Here is a 20426-nt window from a genome sequence, read left to right on the forward strand (position 1 = left end):
AGGAAATAGACTCCCCTCTCCATGCCCACTCGCAGATTTACTCCCACCGCAAGGTTACTGGACGCTGGGGTTGTCAGGTTGCCCTTTCTGGTTGGTGGTAATGTTTGCTTTGCACGTGTGTGTGTCTGTGTGTGTGGCTGCTGTATGCATGGTCTGTTTCCTGCCTGTTCACATGCACACACCCGGACTGTTCCCTCACTCACCGGTGAGCTCGGTGGCTATCGTCCGCATGGAGTTTCCTGTTTGATCTGCATGGCAACGATGAGCGCACACGAGGCAAACTCTGACAACAAATTGAGCTTTGTGCAGGACGAATCCACACCTTCCTCAGGTTTCAGCTCTGTGAGCGCTAGGTGCTTTCCAGACGCTTGCTAGGTCACTGAGGAACAATGGCTTTTTGGCCAGTTACTCATACCTGACTAACATTTTTGCTAACGTGGGTGACTGGGGCAGCTGCGTTATTTAGCACGCAGCATCCGTTGTGCTGCCACATAGAACAGCTCCAAGCTCATTGCTAATACCAACATGGCATTCTAACATTTTGAACTAATGATAAAAACAAAGATACCACATTATTGATTTTCGGGAGCACCAGTTCATTCCTGAGAACATGTGAGGAGGCGGGGCTTTTTTTACAATATGCCACTAGAGGGCACTCAAGATGCCAGGGCCTGACATTCAATTTGTTCAGCCATATATTCTGGGGTGCACATGAGCTTTTGACCATGTTAAAGAATTTTTTTCCTGCACATTTCCTGCTCATTTCCTGCATAGCTCAAATTGCAGTTCTGCTTCTCTTCATTTGGAAAGGTGCATCATTTTTAAGCTTCTCAAACAGAAAAGTTCATATAAAACTGCCCATAGAGCTCCTTCACTAAACTCATCCTTTGCACACACACACACACACACACACACACACACACACACACACACACCACACACACACACACACACACACACAGCAATTCTGTTGCAATAGAATTAAAGCTGTAATGGTTATTGATCTGCAGTGTGTAACATGGGTGTAACACACCTTCGTTTATCACTGCACACACTTCCCACTGTTTCATTTAGAAAGGATGGAATCTGTCTCTTGAACGTGTTTGAGATGTTGGACACTTATACGGCATTATGAATAATAAACGAGCCGAACAGCAGCAGGAAACAAACATTAACATATTCTAAAATACGTTTACCTCAGAGTGAATGTCACATTTATTTTCCGTGCCATTTGAAACACAAGTGAAGATGTTTATGTGCGTCACCTTCAAAATCCTTGACATTTCTGCAATTGTAGTCTGGATCAACTTCAAATTCCCATGAGAAAATGACTCCTTGCTGCTGAAAAGTGTCAGTGTGCTGTTTTGGAAATTGATTGTCTGGTGTAAAGGTCATGATGTCAGAGGTCGTGTCTGGGCCTGTCTGACTGAAGCCCCGACCTTTAACCTCTCACAGCAGACACCGACATGGCCGACACAGTTAAAGGGAGCATTTTTTTAACGATATAGGTCATCACACACGGGCATTGACCAAACACGTTTCAGGTTATTTACAAATAGCAGTGTTGTCCAAACTATGGCACGTGGACTAATAGTGGCACATGAACCCTAATCTGGTGGTAGGGACCATTCAGTGGTGATACAGGGAGAGAAAGTGTGACGCCATCCAGCCCAGGAAGACACCTCAACATACAGACGCGTGGAAACTTGTGCTCATTGTCAGTTCATCCTCCTGTAACTTAAAGGTCGTGTCATCCGCTAAAGCTCCGTGAAGTAGATAACGGTGAAATGAGTTACTGCCGAAGAACAAAGAGAAGTCCACCGTCTCCCCACATCCCCTTTCTTCTCCCCTTTCTCCCCCATTCTTTATCTGTTAATGAAGCACAATCCTCCCCAGTGCGTAAGCGCTGGGATTTGTCAATTTATCACAGTCGGGGCGCATCTGCACAGCTTTGCACTCGGCTACTTTTTCGGGTTTTAGCCTCCCGTCGGTGCAACTGCGGTTTTACTCCCTCTTTTCTCTCTCCTCCAGGTGATTTACCCCATTTCACCTGTTTTTTGTCATCATCCTTTAAGGTGCTGGAGTCCATCCTGCTGCTTTGATGTTCCACACCAATGCATATTATTATCACGAGCCGAAAAATGTGAAGTCATCAAGGCCGTGTATGATTTTGTCTAACTCTTTCTAATGTTTTTCAATTGAACTACCGGTTTATCTGCAATGACAAATGTCCTGACTAGAAACGCCGGATATGGCCAAGAAGCACAAAGAGTTAATACTTATAATGTGTGTTTTAGCCACTAGATGCCACCAAATCTTACATACTGGACCTTTCATATTTTATAGTAATGTAATTTTTGATGTACTTGTTCCTAAATCTAAAGATTCAGTTTAAGATACTTTAGAATTTGCACAACGTTCAACAAAGAAATTCAAAACAAGGGAGATTGACATGCCTTACATCACTCTCCCTCTCCAAACAGAAGTTGTTTGTACACCAAGGCCTTTTTTTGCTTCACTTTAAAGAAGTGCAACTTTCCCAGACTAATTTCCATAAACATAAAAGCACTTACGTTAGTGCAGCTCACACGGCTCATTTGACTGTAGCACCATCGCAGGTATTGAAAAGAAGAAAAAAAGAAAATGACTGTAATTGTTTTGCCTGTGGAACACGTGTTTGTCCACACAGTCACAATATTTTGACTGCCACAATTCACTCCCTCACCCGCAGCACAGCAGCAGGCTAATGATGTTAAGCTAAGAGCCACTATTTTAAAAAACATAACTACCAAGACAGAAGGCGTAGGTAGAGTAACCAGCCTCGTGTGTGTGTGCGTACGTGTGTGTGTGCGTACGTGCATGTAATCACATGGGTTTATCTATCAAAACCACTATTTGGTTTAAAAAAAAAATCTTTTATTTTTTTAGACAGGGAATAAATGGGTGTTGATATTGCATCTCAGTGTGCACGTGCATGTTATGATGCTACCGTTTTCCTGTGGTTGAGCTCTAATTGGCCTTCTCATCGTTTATCAGACACAACTGCTGGTGTTTCATGTTCCTGGAGTGAAGAACGTACACAGCCTGTCTGAGACTGATCTGTGTTCGGATGCATGTCACATCACACTGCTACACACACACACACACACGCATGGGTAAACACACACACCGCCCAAGGGCCTGTCATAGCTCCCTGGAGAGGTTGTTGGGTTTGGTTTTATTGCCTGTATTGATCGTGGCTCAGCCCAAGTTGAGGGATCGATTTGTGGATTATATGAGTGCAGGGTGGGGGGGTTACCTGGCCCCTGCCACATTCAAGAGTACAGCAGGATAACAGGAAAAAAGATGAATAAAAGCGCTAATTGTGTGTGCAAGGCCGAGGACACAGATAGTGAGTGAGCTGCATCCAGCGTGCATAAATGGCACAACGCCTGCACTCTCTCCACTTCCAGATGCTTCCTGCCAGCCAGGAGCTACATATTTACAGTAATTGACATTTTCTATTATTTCCATGGCAACCAGCATTGGGACATTAGCTGCTCCTTGCTCCTGAAAGTTGAAGGGGTTTTCTTCCTGATCAGATGCTTTAATAATACCAAGTATTTCCACTTCAATTGCAATTAGAAGGCAGAACAACTATAAACAGCAATAAATTCTATGGATTTCTAAAAGCTGAAATGGAAAATTGGTATAATAATTGCACAGTGTATGCATGACGGTGCAGATATTTTCTTCTCTGCTTTCTTAATTTTACTTGTTCCTCAGCAGATGGCCGTCTGTGTATACCTGATGCTCATTAACTCTCACACTCTGGCTCCAACTCTCCCCTCCTCTCACCTGGAGTGCATGTAACCATTCACAAGAGCGTTTTAGGACATCTGGAATCTGAAATATGCACCTGTCCTCAGATTTCCTGTAAGGACATGAAAGAAACCATGACATGGTGCAAAATAAGAGGGAAAAATAATATAGTGGGGGTGCATGAAACAAGTTCCTGCTCAGATATTTAGTCCTGCTGTGTCATTTTTGCTTTTATTTCCTGTGACGAGAAGAAAAAAATTGTTAATCATCAGGGAGTGAGGTGAATAACAACGCCTGACATGGAAATAAGTGCAACAGAAATAGTTCCCAACACGGACGCATGATTGCGCTCTAAACACACACACACAAACACTGGCAGAATCATATGTAGACACAACCTGTTATTGCCGTCCAGACTTTTTTCTTTGTAACTCTGGTACTTTCCAGCTCTCCTCTAACCACACAGGCTAGGAGTTTTGCTCGCGGTTAAGTGGCACCTCAGGAGCGCTTTGAAAGAGCCCGTCAGAACAGAAATGGCAGACTTCAGAATGATGACTTCAACTTCCTGCATCTTTTATTGCAACCTTTTCAAATTCTTATATTTGCCTCAGTGAACTGATCACGACCCAAATATGCTCCGGCTGAACCTGGATGCAGCAGATTTCACACTTCATTTTCTCTTTTAGCCTGAACAGCTTTAAAGTGAAATAAGTTTCTGTCCCTGTGACTGCAGGTTTGGTTTATTCTGCTGTAAACTGATCTGTGGGGATATGAGTACGTCCTGGCGGGGTCATCAGTGATTAATGAGCATGTGACTGATAAAAAATGGAGACTGCAGCACAGCCTGGCTCTGCCTCCGCTGATAATATCACAGAAAACAGTGGAAATAATCTGCAGCCGTTTTCAGTCATAAGCATTTTCTCTGATCCTTAAAAACTGTCATTTTTTTGGTTCCTCGTTTTGATAAATACATTTACTGTCATATGTAATTGTATTTATTACCTTCACTTCATTTCTGAAGGTCAATCCTCCTTAAATAAAAAATAAATAAAAACCTTTAGAGTCTGCAAAACCTTTACTCCAAAAGCTGCAGGTTAGCATATGTGAACATAAAGACAGCTAAAAATATTACGGATATCTGTAAATCAGACATTATTAAATCTTTCAAGAAAACTCAATAGAGTTTTCATCACAGACGATATTGCTTTGCATCTTAATCTATTTCACTTCTGGCATCAGTGTTATGACCCTCATCTCTCTTCCTTCTCTACTCTTCTCATTGCCTTTCTCTCTCTCTGTCTCTGTCTCTCTCAGGAGAGGGAACTGAGGGCATTATGTTCCGCTATGAATGATTCATCCCCCTCTCTGTATGTGCTCGGACTTGAGAAGGAGGAAACACCGAGGAAGATGCTCATGAGGGGGAGGGAGAATCCAGACAGAGGAGCTAATGATATGCAGATGTTGGGGATAGCGCCATAAAATCAAGCGACTACAGGAAAAAACTGTAAAAGCCTTTGTAATTTAACACCGAGTGCATTTTTATTCCCTCCAGAGGATTTATTGTAATTAATAGAATGACTTGTGTGCTATTTGTAATTCAGTTCCTTCATCTACTCATCAATAAATAATACAAACACACCTAATTTCTGCTCGAGCAGGGAACAACCTAAGTCAGGGAGACCTTTAAAACAACATCCTCTCCCCTTATCGTATTTCCTTTGACCTGAAGTAGATGAAGTGCTTGATTATTAGGACCCGCTGAACAATTAAATGGGTGATAAAATTTAATTCATAAATAATGTATCTGTTTATCGCGGGGATGCATTGATGGTGGTCACAGCGGCACCAGACTGATGCTGTGGCCTACATAGATTCCATCCATGAGCCTGTAGAAAACAGCGCTGCCTTCATGCCCAGATCTCTGTTAGTGATAGATGCTAAGAAATCTGCAGAATTGAGTGCTGCAGACATTTGTGCATGTGTGTGCACGTCTTCCCCTCCTCTGCTCGCTCTGCTTTTGGTCTGGTCCAGGCCGGTGCTGCCGGTCCTGCCAGGTCTGCGGCACCAGGGCCAGTTTGATTACATTTGAAGGAGCGGCCAAAGGGACAGTGAATTATTCCTGAGCTGTTAGCTTCACCGTAGCTGCCGAGGAAACAAGGCAGCTCGGCTAAATTCACCCCTCTGCTGCTGACCTTGGAGGTCATCGAGAGGAAGGAGACATTCATCACTCTGACACGTGAATACTGCAGGGACAGGAGAATGATGAGTGTGTGTGTGTGTGTGTGTGTGTGTGTGAATTATTATCATTACACTATAATTCTTCCAGATTAAGTAAGACTTACAGCATGTAACAACAGTTTCTGCATCATATCTTTCATTATTGTGTTAGGAAAGTTCCTTTGTGTTAAATGCTTTTATTTCCTCGTTAAGTGGTTTGTTATTTATGTATGGACAAACAATGGATTTGCAACAATGCATCTTCTAATATTCTCTTACTTCCTTTTACTTCAGAGAACGTTTTGGTTATTTCCTACTCGAGCCATTGTCAGGAAGAGGGGGGACATGTGTTAGTGAGACAGAGCGGGGTAGAAAGGAGGCCGGCCTGATATTGATCTCTGTATATTAAATGAGATGAGGGTGTGTAAGTACTTCTGACCTGTTTAAAAGCTGTGTAGACAATGTTAGAACATTACGACTAGAAATACATTTCAATTATTGGTGGAGGCAGTAAAACTTTAAAACTAAAAAGTACCCAGATGGATTAGAAGCTCCAAACTCCACAACTGGGGTTGCTTCACCACTTTTCTCACTCTATTAAAATGCACAGCTTATAGAAACTGTGTATTTTGTCCAGTGCAGCTGTTTTGGTCTGCATCGCATGTGTGCCCCCCCCCCATGCTAGGCGCATAATCATGAGTGGCAGACAGATATCGACCATAGTCATTGTCGGCCCAAGTGTCTATTTGGTCGCTAGAAAAGACTCATTATGTTACAGCAGATTGATATCTCTGGCCCCGAGGACTTTAATCTCATCTCAACTCAAAATAGAAGCAATCATAGCTGTTGGTGATGAGGGGGACCGTTTTAGCGGCAACACCCTCCGTGCCACACCGCAGCATCGGAGTGACCTTGGCAGGTGCAGCCAGGTGACTTTGGAGCGTGATGAAGTGAGGTTTTTGTAACATATCACTGTGTCATTACTTCCTCACAGGGCCTCTGGGGTGGTGGTAGTGGTGTGTGTGTGTGTGTGTGTGGGGGGGGGTGGATATGTTTTGGGCAGCAGATTAAAAAAAATGAGCGGACATTAAAAAGAGAGGGGACGTTCAAAGGACAGATGAATCATATCAGACCTCAGTTGATTGTTCTATTCAATCCACAGAGTCACTCAGTGGTGTTGACATTCTCTCACGCTGCACACGTGGGATCGGTTGCAAATCACAATCGCCCACCTCGTTTGTGTTACCAAGAGAACCTCAAGGTGAAGCATCAAAGCGCAAATCTTAGAGCGGAATTTCAATCGACAGAATTGTTAAATTGCCCTGTTGATGTGTGCTACATATTGAGGACCAAAATCCTCATTCTGGAAGTGGGGACATTTTGGCTGGTCCGCATAACTTCAAAGGACTTCTAGAGGGTGAAGAGATGTTTTTAAGGATGAGGCCAGAATTGGGGGTTATGGTTGTGGTTAGGGGTTAGTTGGGATGGTTAGGGGCAGGATAGGGAGCTCGGTACGTCTTTTGTCAATGAAAGTCCTCACAAATAGGTACAAGATATATGTGTGTGTGTGTGTGTGTGTGTGTGTGTGTGTGTGTGTGTGTGTGTGTGCGTGCGTTCGGGCGTGCGTGCGTGCGTGCGTGTGTGTGTCGGGCATCTTAATGGCATCTGCCTTTTATTTTACATCCATCTATCATTTTATCTGTTAACCAAACACCAGCGTCACGTCATCTGTCCATCACAGGACACACACACACACATCCAAAGGATACCGTTTCAACTTAAACAGCTGGGTGGAAAAATTAACTATAGCGATTCTTCCCTTTCAGAATCTTCAGCACTGCCTAAATTAGATCATCAGCAGCATCAGCCAGATGTCAATTTGCATCGCATCTTTTCTGAATATTCCATTAGATGAGCATGAGATGAGCCCCAAAAAGAGGGAAGAATCATAATTTAAATGTTCATGAAAAGGAGCTGATGATATCAACCTCTGGACAACACACACACACTACATGTAGTCAGACACGCGCTCCTTTTTATCAGGAACATTTATCACCGGGGTGTTTGATTAGTGCTTCCCCTCCTGTCCTCCCAACATAATTCCCGATTTGCACTCCATCATCTTGCAGTCCAAATAATTGCATTTGGCCACCGTAATGCATATCTGCAATTATCCAGATGTAGCTGACACCACAATCCATATTGACACAACAGATGGCCGTGTGCGGCGAGCACATGGTGGCCATCGCCTCGCTTTGTAATCAGATTCATTATTTCTTTGTGGGCCGTCAATGTTTGATGTTTCCATATTCATTTCCCATCAGATACCAGAGAAGTCTCATTTGGAGTGGACTTAAGTATCTGATAATGAGATACAGAGCGGGGGTATTTAGTCAGCTCCAGATATGGCTCATCGAGTGGTGACATGTTGGCCTGGCGAATGCGACATTCCTATTTCTGTCTCCACAGTTCAATGGTGGAGAAAATATTTCTGCGGAGGGTTGTTTTGTCACCTTAAAGATAGCAGTATTAGCTCATGGACATGAATTAGCTGCCCCATTCTATTGCAATTATATCTAACAGTGTTTGATGTGTCAAATCATGCATAAACCTGTAGTTTTTTCTACTGCTGCAGCAGAAATTTGAATACAAGGCCATCGCTCCTTTGAAAATGATTATTGATACAGCATAAGTCAACAGTCATTGGTTAAAAAAATGTGCCCCTTTTTGATACAATGACACATTAATGTCATTACTCAAATTTAGAGATATTTTATTGATTGTTGAACAGTGGGGATGGCTTGAATGGCAAAAATAGTTTTCTTTAGATTACTTCTGAATTAAGTAATGATAACTAGATCTATGTGGCAATCGGGTATTAAAATCTAACTGAAATTAGTACAGAAAAGTGCACCATGTGAAAAATGTTCCTCATTTCAGGATGCATAAAAAAAACAACCTGCATGTTTTGTCAGAAAACTGGTGACTTCCTGTTGCCATCAAACCTCAGCACAAACAAGGAAAATCCTCTCGCCTCATCCGTCACATGGAAATCCCCATCTAAAGTTTCAGAACGCAGTTGAGGTTTGCACCCATAATTTTCATTTTTGTTTCTGTGGAAAAAAACACAACAGACACAACATTAGTAATGATTAAAGAAAGTGATTTTTTTTAAAAAAAAAACGTTACCATTTCTGTCAACAACCTCATGCAAGTATCTTTCTACATTTTACACAACAGACAGTATTAAAACACACTTGCACTCCGATTATAGAGGAGGCTGGCGATATTTAAATAAAGGACACCAGATGCCATAACAACAGCAGCGTGGTGTGGCGTCTAGTGGCTTAATGCCAAACAGCGCCATCTATTGGTGTTAATACGTAGCAACGTCATAGAAACGGCGCGCTTCATGTCATAAGACTGATTAATATGGAGACGGCGTCTCTTCTCACGTGTGGCGTGTCAAGTCATTTATTTGTTTGCTTTGTTATTCAGCCATAAAAGAGTAAAGCAGACGGGAGAACTGGACCACACAGCAGCGGAGAGACGGAGCAGACCGAGAGCGGATGGAAGTGCTGCAGTTGTCATGGAAACGGCGGAAGGTGGAGCTTCACGAAGTGGGACCAGTTTGTTTTGTTATTGAAGATCACGTGGCAGGACGGCGCCCCTCCCCCCTCCCGTTACCACCGATTCAACCGTGTCGAGCTGCTGCTCCGGTCAGTTACTACAAAATGGCTGCACAATCTCCGCCGCCGACGAGAAAGCCCTGAACGTTTCGTGGTAAGATTTATTAATTCATATGAGGGCACGTCGCGACGCTATCCGCGGCCCTACGCCCCTCTTCGGCAGAAATTACAAGCTGGATATGGCAGCTGAGATGCGAGGGAAAAATATTTTCGGCTGAGCTCCACTTTGACGCGAATGTTTTCGTCGCTTTGGGTCCTTTTTAATGGCTTTTTTTGGTTGCACAGTCTGCGTGCAAGGGTTGTTAACCCTGTTTATTTATTCATATAAGGTCATATGTGTAACTTGTGGTTGGCCCTGGCCTCCGCGGTGGCTTCCTAATGCAGATGATTCAAGGGCGCCCTGTGTTATTACTTGGTGACTTGCCGCGAATGTTGACGCTTTAGAGACACGGCTTGTTGCCTTGGTGTGCTTGCTTGTTATCTGTTATCGCTATCAGATGCTGCAGAGTTAAGTGGATTTATGCATCTATGCATCACCTGATGAGCAGTAAACGCATTAACAAGTCGAGTTTAATCGCGGTATACTCATTCGCTGATCGCTATTTATTTTAGCTTTACAAAATGCACCGAGTTGCTACTTTTAAGCAAATAATTGTTGTACAGAGATCCTGAATTGAAAGTGTTGCCGGACTGCTTAAATGCAAGAAGACGTACCTGTTGTAGCAGGTCGACTTTACCTTCCTGTACCAAACCTGAGAGGCTTCCCCGGTGATTGCTTCCTGTATGTCCCTCACCATAGAGACCATCGTCAGTGCCCGGTTCCTGCTGCAACCCAATATCCTGCAGCGACAGATCGGCCCACTGGAGAAGGGAGTGTGAACAAACTGGGAATGTTAGCACTTGCATGCATGTAGAGGGCAGGCTGACGTAAGGTTTGAGGCCCGCAGGTGTAACCCGTGTGTCAGAACCCCTAATTTGGACCTGCATCTGGTGAGGGATAAAATGAACGTGGTGCGTGTGTGTGTGGGGGGGGGGGGGGTCTGTTGCTGCCAGGTCAGGGGCCCCAGTCAGCACTCTCTGAAGGAGGCAGTGTGTATTCACACAGAGGCACCAAAGGGGGCTTGAAAACAAAAGTATGCAACTAAATATTGCTATTTCTGAAAACAGGGGTCATGGCCCCACCATTCAGTTCAAACCACCCCTGATGGTTCTGTGCTTAGTGCCGGACAAGTGGCCCAAAAGGCATTTTGCCATCATATTGTGTAATTTGTTTTACTGGAACCTTTTTTTTTTCTGTTGGTGATCAAAAGCTTAACTGGAGTTCTGAGGAAAACGATTTGCCTGTATTCCTATAATACAAGGGTTAACCGACTGCCTCCCTCCCTGGGAGGTTGCAATCTACAGGATATGTTTTTCTAAGCAGAATTTTAGAGTAGAAAATGTCCAAAAGTTTCTTTTATGTGTGCCGCTTAAAGGCATCTTGTAACTCAAACAACACCTACTTGCTAGAATTTAGCAAGATTTGCGTTGATTAATGGAGAATGTTTAATAAAATGACATATGTTTCACAAGTGGACAGTGAAGGCAGCGGGTTCACTTCGAACGAGATATTTTAAGGGGCTGGTTCAGAGTGGTAGTGGTGGCAGCATAAGTTTGTTCCTTGTCATCAGGCTGGGTCAGAAAGCATTAGCATGAACACACTGAGAATAGCCTCATGTACTTTACTCAGTGCAATCCTCTTTGCAGAGTAGAAGGACTTTGTCAGTGCTCACCCAGCAATTTCTGGCCCTCGCATGACTTTAAATATGGTGCAGACAATTTTCTTCGTATGCGCACTGTTGTATTAGTTTTTTTGCATGTTGCATCTGAGGTTTGGAAACCCTCCAAGCGTGTCTACATGGGCTGTAAACAAGCCAAAAAGAAGTGGCGCGACTGCGCAGAGGAGCAAAAACGGGACGGCGCATTCCGCGAGCAATGGCGGCTGCCGTTGTAGTTGCGACTGTTCTCTTGAGGGCTCGCCGTGCTCTTGTTTGGCTTCAAGCGATGGCATTCCTGGCTCTGTGCCCAGCGACTGCCGTCTAGCACCCCTTCCCCCATCTCTCTCACACACAAACCAGCCCCATCAATCGTAGCTCCCTCATCTTCATTTCGCCAATGTGGGGCAGTGAGGCATTTGCATATCCACAGTTCACCTTGTAGAAACGGACTCTCCTCACCCTCCTCTTCCTCTCTGTTTCATTCTGTTTCCGCCTGTTTATTAGAGCGACCTTGCCCCCCTCCACCTGATCTGTTATTTTTGTTATTCATTTTTGCTCCCCTTTGTCGGTAGGGTTAGTCTTTTTTGAAAGAGGGCCACCGAGCTCTAATCCTGTTGTTCTGACAGGGGATGTAATTCTGCATCAGGGCTGAGCTTACTGCCCTCCGTTCTTCATATCAACACCAGCCCCGGCACAGACGTCTGCTCATGCTGTAGGTTCGCACTGCTGCAAGTAAACACACCTCCCGGTTGTGCTTATTTTTATTATATAATGGACTGTACCGTGTCGGTATTTAATAGCACATTTATCTGTATTTACAGTAGCATCTGTATATCCCGAGATGATTCATTTTTGTGTTATTCTCCACAAACTGAACAAAAAAGTGAGCACAGATGCGTATGTTTGAGATGAGGTTGCTTAAAGCATTCCCTGCGCAGTAGCCATATCTTTTTTTCCTATCACGATGACACGCGCAATCTATGCCTTTGCATGTTCGAGTCCTGAGTTATGCGTCATTACGCATGTAGTAGCGTTGCACAAGAGGAAATGTTTCTTGGGGGGAGGTCTTTGGAGTTTGGAAGGATGTCAGCTAACGTGGGGGGACCGCCACAGGCTCAGGATGAGCACTGGATACCATAGAGACCACTTCTCACGCAGCAGTGCTAAATATGACACTGCTGTTTTCGTCAATAAATCTAAATATATTGGCCAAAGTTTCATATCGGTAAATTAAATTGAGCCAAGACACATGTGATAACTGATACTTCCTCGTGTCCATTTGTATTAAGTGCAGTAATTTAGTCAAAACACGCATGCGGACAAACCATGCGTATATTGAAAAGCATCCATTCATATAAGAAAATCTACTGTCAATACGCGTGATTTGTCCAGAGGTATGTTTTTACTAAATTACTGTACTTAATGCAAATGGACACGAGGAAGCATCAGTTATCACATCTGTCTGGGCTTTAACTGGAGCATCTCTCTTATCCTTTGATCCTGCATGAGCCCTGCAAGCCTCACTGATGCCATTGAAAGGAACAGATCCAGCTTTATTTAGCTTTTTAGCTGAATCAGTAGCTTCCATATCCGGCACCTTAATGGTAAAACATTCCAGATAGATGCAAGATTTCTTTTTTTCCCCCGTTCCAAAGCAAATTGCAACAAAACTCTTAAGCTTGTAGTATGACCTCTGCCAGAAGTCTGACTGAATTCAGCTCTTTGCCTCCCACAGATATTAAAGGCATGTGCTGAGATGAAGACGTTTACCGTTAAAATTGCCATCACGTTGAAGCTGGAGCTGGCTGTTTCCACTGCTGATGTACTTAAATACTTGCAGGATCTGTGTTTTCTGTAATCTACTTTTCTATTCTCTCATTGAGCCTCTGCAACCAAGCGATACCGCCATGCTGTTTTAAGGCACTGTCTGTCTCCACCTGGACTTGTAGGAGAGCTTGTTGCCAGGCAATGGCACACATTTCCATGCACCTTCAGCAGCAAAGACATGGCAGGAGAACACACTGCTGTCATGATGCTTAAAGCAATTCAGATCCAGTATATGTAGCTGTTCAAGCTGATCCCTTTGACATCCTTACCTGTCTTTTGTTACCCTGCGTACAAGTTTACGGTCTGGTTGTACTTCTGTTAAAAAATGGTTCTATTGGCATTGCACTCTAGATCCTTTTGCACTTAATAAAATATCTTTTGAACTTAATTGAAATAAATTCTGCAACTTTCTCTTTTTCAAGCCATGAGAAGAATCCAGTATACCAAGAGGAAAACCATTTGATGGATGATAAGAAAAAGATAAAGCAAGAAGAGAAGAAGAGAGACGTTGCTGAGAAAAAGGTAAGCTCATGTTTGCGCCTCTCTGCCTGCCAGTTAATCAGAGCTATAATGGGGAGATTCTGTTCAACCTTATCAAATAAAGAGCCCAGTCAGAGACCAGTATACTCAGCTGGTTCTGCGGCAGTTACATAAAATCATCACATGGGTACCGTGCACATGCACTTTGTTGTGTGTGTTTCCCCTGAAGTAGCAACCCGGAATGTCATTGCGTTTCTGCCTTTGCACTGCAGCCAAAATTTCTGCTTCTTTTCTTGAGGACGGTTTTTCTTTCCGTGGTCGAACTGTTTTTAGTAATATGTTTGACCGCTCTTATCTAACCGTGAGAATGCTTACACTCCCTTTTATTCTTTCAAACTTGTTGCCTCATCAAGCAGTTAAATTGATGTGAATGTATTATTTATTTTCATAGTTTGATAACGTAAAAGTTTATTTGATAGATCGGGTTCATTATCAAATCAAATCAATCTATATTTATATAGCGTCTTTTACAATCAAAATTGTTTCAAGGTGCTTTCCAGAATCCCAGGGCCTGACCCCAGACAAGCAACAGTGGCAAGGAAAAACTCCCCTTTAACAGGAAGAAACCTTGAGCAGGACCAAGCTCATGTAGGGGGACCATCCTGCTGATGGCCAGCTGGGTAGAGAGAGAGTAGAAGGGCGGAGGACAGGTGGAGGATAGAAGGGAGAGGGAGAGGAGAGGAGAGGAGAGAAACACATACAAAAATACACTATTTATACAGTGGGTCAGCGGGGCCGGAGGTCATCATGCAGCTCCGATGGCGGCGATACCTGTAATTATTCAGCGCTTTTGGGCAGCTGACAATTTTCTCTGATATTGCTGTTTCCCTCCTATTTCAGGTCACAGAACAGGAAACCAAAGGTGAGTTGTTAACGTTTTAAATAGGTAGTTAACTGTGCTCTTTTGCATGATGCTTTGCTAAGTTGTGTTACAACACAAAAACCCTCAAGGAGCCAACAGGAGGTATTAAGGTCACAAAATGAGTATGAAAATGGTGTTGAGTTCACGTTTAATGCTAATAACCAGCAGGGGGATGGTGCAGGTCTCTCTTTGGCTTTCCTGAGGCACATCGTCATAGTCAAGAGAGGCTATATCAGGGGAAGGAAACAAACACAGCCAAATGAATGCTACCATACGAAGTGATTTGTTTATCTATGCACATACCTGGAAGTATGGGTCAAAATATCAATTTAGGATTCATTGAAGAGTGCTTTTGGACAGCTTTTTGGATCCTTTCACTTTTGGAAAAAATAATTTTGTATTTCGTTATGCAAATTTATTCAAAACAAAAAAGATAATGTTTCCAGTAATACACCCTCCACTTTTCTTGGTTATAATGGTTTTACCTACCTGGATTTGGGGCTGTTCTTCCATTTTTCTCTGCTGATCCTCTGTCAGACTGGTTTGGGATAATTGTTAAAGAGCCATTTTCATCTCTGTCCACAGGCTTTGATTAAGTTCAAGGACACCAGTTGTTCCTAATCCAGTGTTGCTTGTCTTGGCTGTGTGTCAGGGGTTATTGTCCTAAGCACCATGGCCCAAACATGAGGCTCGGGACATGGATAGAGGCCAGTGTGCTCCTAAGAATGTTCGATGCAACAGGAAATCTGTTGTAGCTTTTCTTATATCTGTGCCTTGAATCAATCCTGTCCTTGAGCTCTTGCAGGGAGTTCTCTTGACCCCACGGCCTGGTTTTTACAATTATGTGCATCGTCTACTGTGAGACCTTATATTGACAGCTGTGTGTCTATACAAATCATGGTAAATGAGTTGGATTTACCACATATGGTGACCAATTTCAAAACGTTTAAAAGATACTGAAGAGAACCAGAAGGCACCCAGATCCCAAAGAGTCTGAATACCCATGTCAGCTAATTATATATCACATAGAACTCACTCAGATTGAGTTTTAAGCGTATGAATTTATTGGCAAGGAATATATACATTCAGTTAAATCTATACACACGTGAGATCTATAAGAGTTTGTGCTCATATAGCTGAACTCAGCCACATGTGCTCTTGTGAGTTCAGAAGCTCTTTATTTTTAGTTGCGCTCTGTTAAAAAGAGTGAGTTGACATGCAAACTCCCCATCAGCAGAGGTCACTGCTTTGACCCCACATGGTCTCCCTGAAGGATGAGTTAATGAGACTCTAATGTCATAGAGGTGCTCCTTCTCAGCCATTATTCCTTCCAGTGTCCGAACCAGCCTCAGCTGTGTTAATGACTGTGACCCAAGCTCGCTGGGCTGTCTCCTTCCTAGCTTGGCGGCATGCACACTTTGACCTATATAGAATGCTTTCCTCTAAGCCTTTACACTATCCAGCAGTATACTCATTTGTATCCTTCTGCTCATAATAGTAATATACCATGTTTTATGTTTTCCAAGCGTTGTGAACTTAAATGTGCTGTATCATTCTTTTCTGATTAACAGTCATTATACCTATAAGCTATATAATAATTTCAGAATTGACAAAAAAAAACTTAAAGGCATTGATAAGTTATCATTCCCCTCCAAGCAACAATTAGACCCGAGGGGCTAAAGTAAAAGCAGATCATCTTTGATAGTAAGAGTAGTGCATTGGGAACTAATTAGGAGAACAATGACGGCAGAGAGGCTGAATCAACAGCCTTCCTTACACTGGCGATCCCCCCGAAAGACCCCGAGCACCATAGAAACCCTGCACCTCCTTGTACATGGTCTAATAGAGAGGCCCAACCTGGGAGCAGCAGGAGGGAAAATGGAAAAGAATACAGTGGTCTTCTGGGAATCGCTTCACAGGAATTAATGTGCGGAGAGTGTTGGGAGAATGCTGCTGAAACGCAGTGCCTCTGGTAGGTAACAGAGCAACTGAGTCGAAATAGGAAAAGGTGAAAAAAGCAGACAGAGCCACGTGAAACTGTGAGAATGCACAGCAGTTTCCTGTTTGCTGGCACAGCTGAGGGGGCCCTTTATAGGATCCCACTACTGACTCTCTGCTCTACCTCACTGTGCAAGGCCTCCCTCAGCAGCAAAGCACTGGTAGAGTACAGATGTATTCAGATTTTTTGCTGCTTCTCACAAATAGCAGAGCTCTCCCTTCAGTTGTGTGGTTAAATCGGCAAAAGTTTTCAAGTACCCTTCAGGATATCATCTTTTGGGTTTCGCTACAGCCAGGGACCTCATGGAATGATTCTGGGCCTGCTTCTTAGTCTAAGAATAGCACAGCTCTCAGATATCAGTGTTTGAGCATCGCTCTTTCACAGATGTGTTGTTTGATGGCGGCTCATCTGTAGCAAAGGTGCCATTTGTCATGACTGAATTGTAATCAGTATTGGCCCCTCGGTGGCTGTCGGCACTTGTAAATTCATTTGTAAGAGTTAATAAGCTGTTGCCTATGTTGGTTTCCAGATTAAAGATGGGACATGCCATGTGCCGCATTGTCATGGTGCAGTAAAAGATGGCATTATTATAAAGTAGTGCCATGGCAGTAATTGTAGAATAGATTAATTTGCCATTTCACATTTGTGTAATTATTCTCAGCACTTTGTGTGCAAGAGTCATAAATTGCAGTGTGATCACAGGGATTTATGTCTTTTTTTCCCATTAGTCCCATGTCTTCAATATGTCTTCCACAATTAAGCACAGTTTTAATAGATTTGTGTGTGTTTGTGTGTAATTGTAATACACATGCAATTTTTGTTATTTACATCAAGAAGCAGCTTTTGAGTTGATGTGGTTATATAGTAATTGGAGAAAAAAAGCTTTAGGATCCGGATGTGTAGTAAATCTCTGAATTACGTTCAAATCGACAACCATTAGGTCACGGGTGTGTGTTGTAATTGAACGCCGTTGTAAGAGTTTATGATATTGGCTTTTAAAAGATATGTTGGGGAGTAATGTGTAGGAGAGCTGTTTTGTGGTGTCACCATTGTTGAAAAAGTCACCGCTGAGCCACATTATAAACCCTCAGCAGTAAATTATAAAGACTTTTTCTCATCTTTAATGTGGCGCCTGGTATTCACATGGGTGTCATTTTGGCACGTGTCATGACCTAATCCTACAGAGTTTTATAGATATATATATAGACACACACAGTGTGACACTTCGATCGATAAATAGATATATAATAAAACAAACACACACTAAGTGTGAAAACCTCTCAGCAGTTTTAATTTAAGTTTCACACGGCTCATCTTCAGTCACACAGCACTTCTCCGGTCTGTGACCAGTTCACCCATTAAAACCTGCACATGGAGTATTCATCAAAGTGCCTGCATTATGTGTACGTTCAGTTGCAATTGGAGGAGAACTGATAGACTTTATGCGATAAAAATGTTGCATCTATCTCTTTTTGGGCTCTGTTTATTCATATTACTGACTGGTATTGACTTTTATTTGTGTCCTGTCGTTAGTATCAGTATAGAATCCTAACATTTATGCTCCTGTCACTTGTTGTATGAGGCTAATGCAGTCAGGTCAGGTTTTTCTCGGACTTGTGGTTAGCTGCCTGCCTGGGTCAAGAGTACGGGACGTTCCGCTCTTTTTCACACACCACTTCCTGTTAATCATAACAGAGGAGTCTGGGGCGCCTGCAGCTAGTGGTACACCAAATACAGCAGCGTCTGTCTTCCACCTGTCCCCTGCCTGGAGTGGACACACAAGCAGCAGGTTAACCGGCAGTAGCTCCGACCGTCTGCACATGCAGAACTGGTTAAAACTGACCAGAGGAACTACGTGGAGTGTTGCAGATCACCCGTGCACCTCTTTGCAGTCACACATTGCGTGATTTATGAATCTGAATGCGATGCAAAAAGGGAAGACTTTCCAGTTCGTGTCATTTTTATTCACGTCTAATTAAAACCCTTCAATCAGCTCTCCTGTGAGGCTTTCTACTTACATTTGAAAGCCCACAGGAGAAAAGAGATGAAGAACCCTGAAGACAAGGCTTCCTGCTTTATTAACGATCCACTGCCTTATTCCCCTTCTAACACACACAAGAACGTACTTTAATTCCTGGTTGTCTCCGTGTCATGTAACCAACTCTTTCTGACCAGTGTATCTGCACAACACTTGGAATTTTTGCGCGTTACTCAATACTGTAAATGGCAGTTTATGGAAGTAAAAGGCTCATTAACCGTACACATCAAAATGATTCTTTGATTTCAAGGTCGTGTGGCCAGTTTTTGCTGTTTTTAACTGAGACAAATAAAAAAATCCCACTTGTCTGTAGCTCTCTCTCTCCTCTCAGACACCCTCAATTCAACCTTTGGGATTAAACAACTCAGACAAGTTCACTCATCATTTCCCTTTCTCCTCTGAAAATTAAGACCTCCTTCTAAAGTACAACATGGGCTTTCATTCCGTGAGTTAAGTGCGCTCAGCCCCAAGGCCTCAGTTTCATGTGCATCTTTAATGAACTGGGAATTCTCTTGTTCACCCACACGGCTTTTCCCAAAAAGGCTTTGGCTCTGATCTTCCTATTTCAGTTTTTCGGCTCGATGTCGTGAGAGTTGCGCTTAATAAGCAGAACCGAGTTTTTAATTCAATTCCGGTAATCTAGATGATTACAACTCTGGCAAATTGGCGCTGACGCCTATTCTGCAGTGTTTGTGGTCAGTTTTAAATAAAATAATCCATCACAGTGTGGCCTGCTGCAAGACAAACGGCGTTGTAACTGTAAGCGGATTGAAGCAAAGCTGTTTTCAAGCCGACTTGCACTCACATTGGAGCGTGCACAGGGGGAGGAGACTCTCACACGGACCATTCTCCCCACCACCCTCCTTCCCTCGCTCCTACAGTGTATGTTAGCGCTCTTTATTTCTCTGTCCCCTGCCCTCCCTCTCCTCTCCCCGTGTCTTTCCTCTGATTGGCTGACGAAGCAGCAAAGCCAACTTCCCCCATCCCCCAGCTTCCAGAAGAATCTACGTCACACGCCAGAGAGTCCCAACTGCATAATCATCGCCTTCATACACGTTATCGTACGTTGTGGCACAGGCGTGGAGCGTTGCGGGTTTAAAGAGGAAATCACTTCCTCAAGCGAAACTAAACAATTCTCTCCGTCTGCCATCTCTGAAGGCTTGAATAATGTCGTGGGGAACGCCGGGGACAAGAATGTACAAGGTGGGGAAGGATACAGAGCAAGACCTGAGAGGAAAACGCATCAGATGTAGAGAAATGCGATGCGATGTGAGCTCGAGTTTCACAGCCCTCCTGTTTACCCCCCTGCAGTATGGCAAGGCGTTGCATACGTTAGGATATCAAACTAGATCAAACCCTGCACATGTCCATACAGAGGAAAATGATTAAGAGTTGAGTCAATGCTCCAAACACAACCCGTCCTCTCCCCTCAGTGTGGGCCTCAGCATTACATAACTGTTTTTGTGTGTTGAGCTGCCTGCATGTGCACGTTATTCATTGATTCCCTGCACACACTCGGGATGTCGGCCAATGGCGAAGCAGTGCTCTTTATAACTCATTTAAGGCCCATAAAGAATTTCTTTTTGCATTTACACTCTTCATTCACCCCCAGCCACCATATTTTAATACACGCAAGAATTCAAATACGGGTTACGTCTCGTCCATTATGTCTGAGTGATCAGCTTATTTTTGCATT

The 20426-nt window shown here is 43.4% G+C and overlaps 1 protein-coding gene and 1 long non-coding RNA gene across 2 annotated transcripts in view; one reads left to right on the forward strand and one right to left on the reverse strand.

Annotated features, from left to right (window-relative positions):
• Nucleotides 1-8774: 8774 nt before the first annotated feature.
• On the reverse strand, nucleotides 8775-10569 carry LOC130514517 (uncharacterized). The gene is made up of 2 exons (XR_008947013.1): nucleotides 10422-10569; nucleotides 8775-9131 (listed from the first exon to the last, which is right to left on the reverse strand). It is a non-coding gene; the product is annotated as an uncharacterized LOC130514517 (long non-coding RNA).
• Nucleotides 9707-20426, forward strand: part of LOC130514513 (trinucleotide repeat-containing gene 6C protein-like) — a 31605-nt gene continuing 20885 nt past the window's right edge. The window contains 4 exon segments of the mRNA XM_057014135.1: nucleotides 9707-9801; nucleotides 12091-12176; nucleotides 13714-13813; nucleotides 14672-14693. Coding sequence (XP_056870115.1) covers nucleotides 12172-12176; nucleotides 13714-13813; nucleotides 14672-14693 — 127 coding nt within the window. The 5' untranslated portion in view covers nucleotides 9707-9801; nucleotides 12091-12171.

This window comes from Takifugu flavidus, chromosome 18 (genome assembly GCF_003711565.1).
Source record: "Takifugu flavidus isolate HTHZ2018 chromosome 18, ASM371156v2, whole genome shotgun sequence".
Taxonomy (NCBI): domain Eukaryota; kingdom Metazoa; phylum Chordata; class Actinopteri; order Tetraodontiformes; family Tetraodontidae; genus Takifugu; species Takifugu flavidus.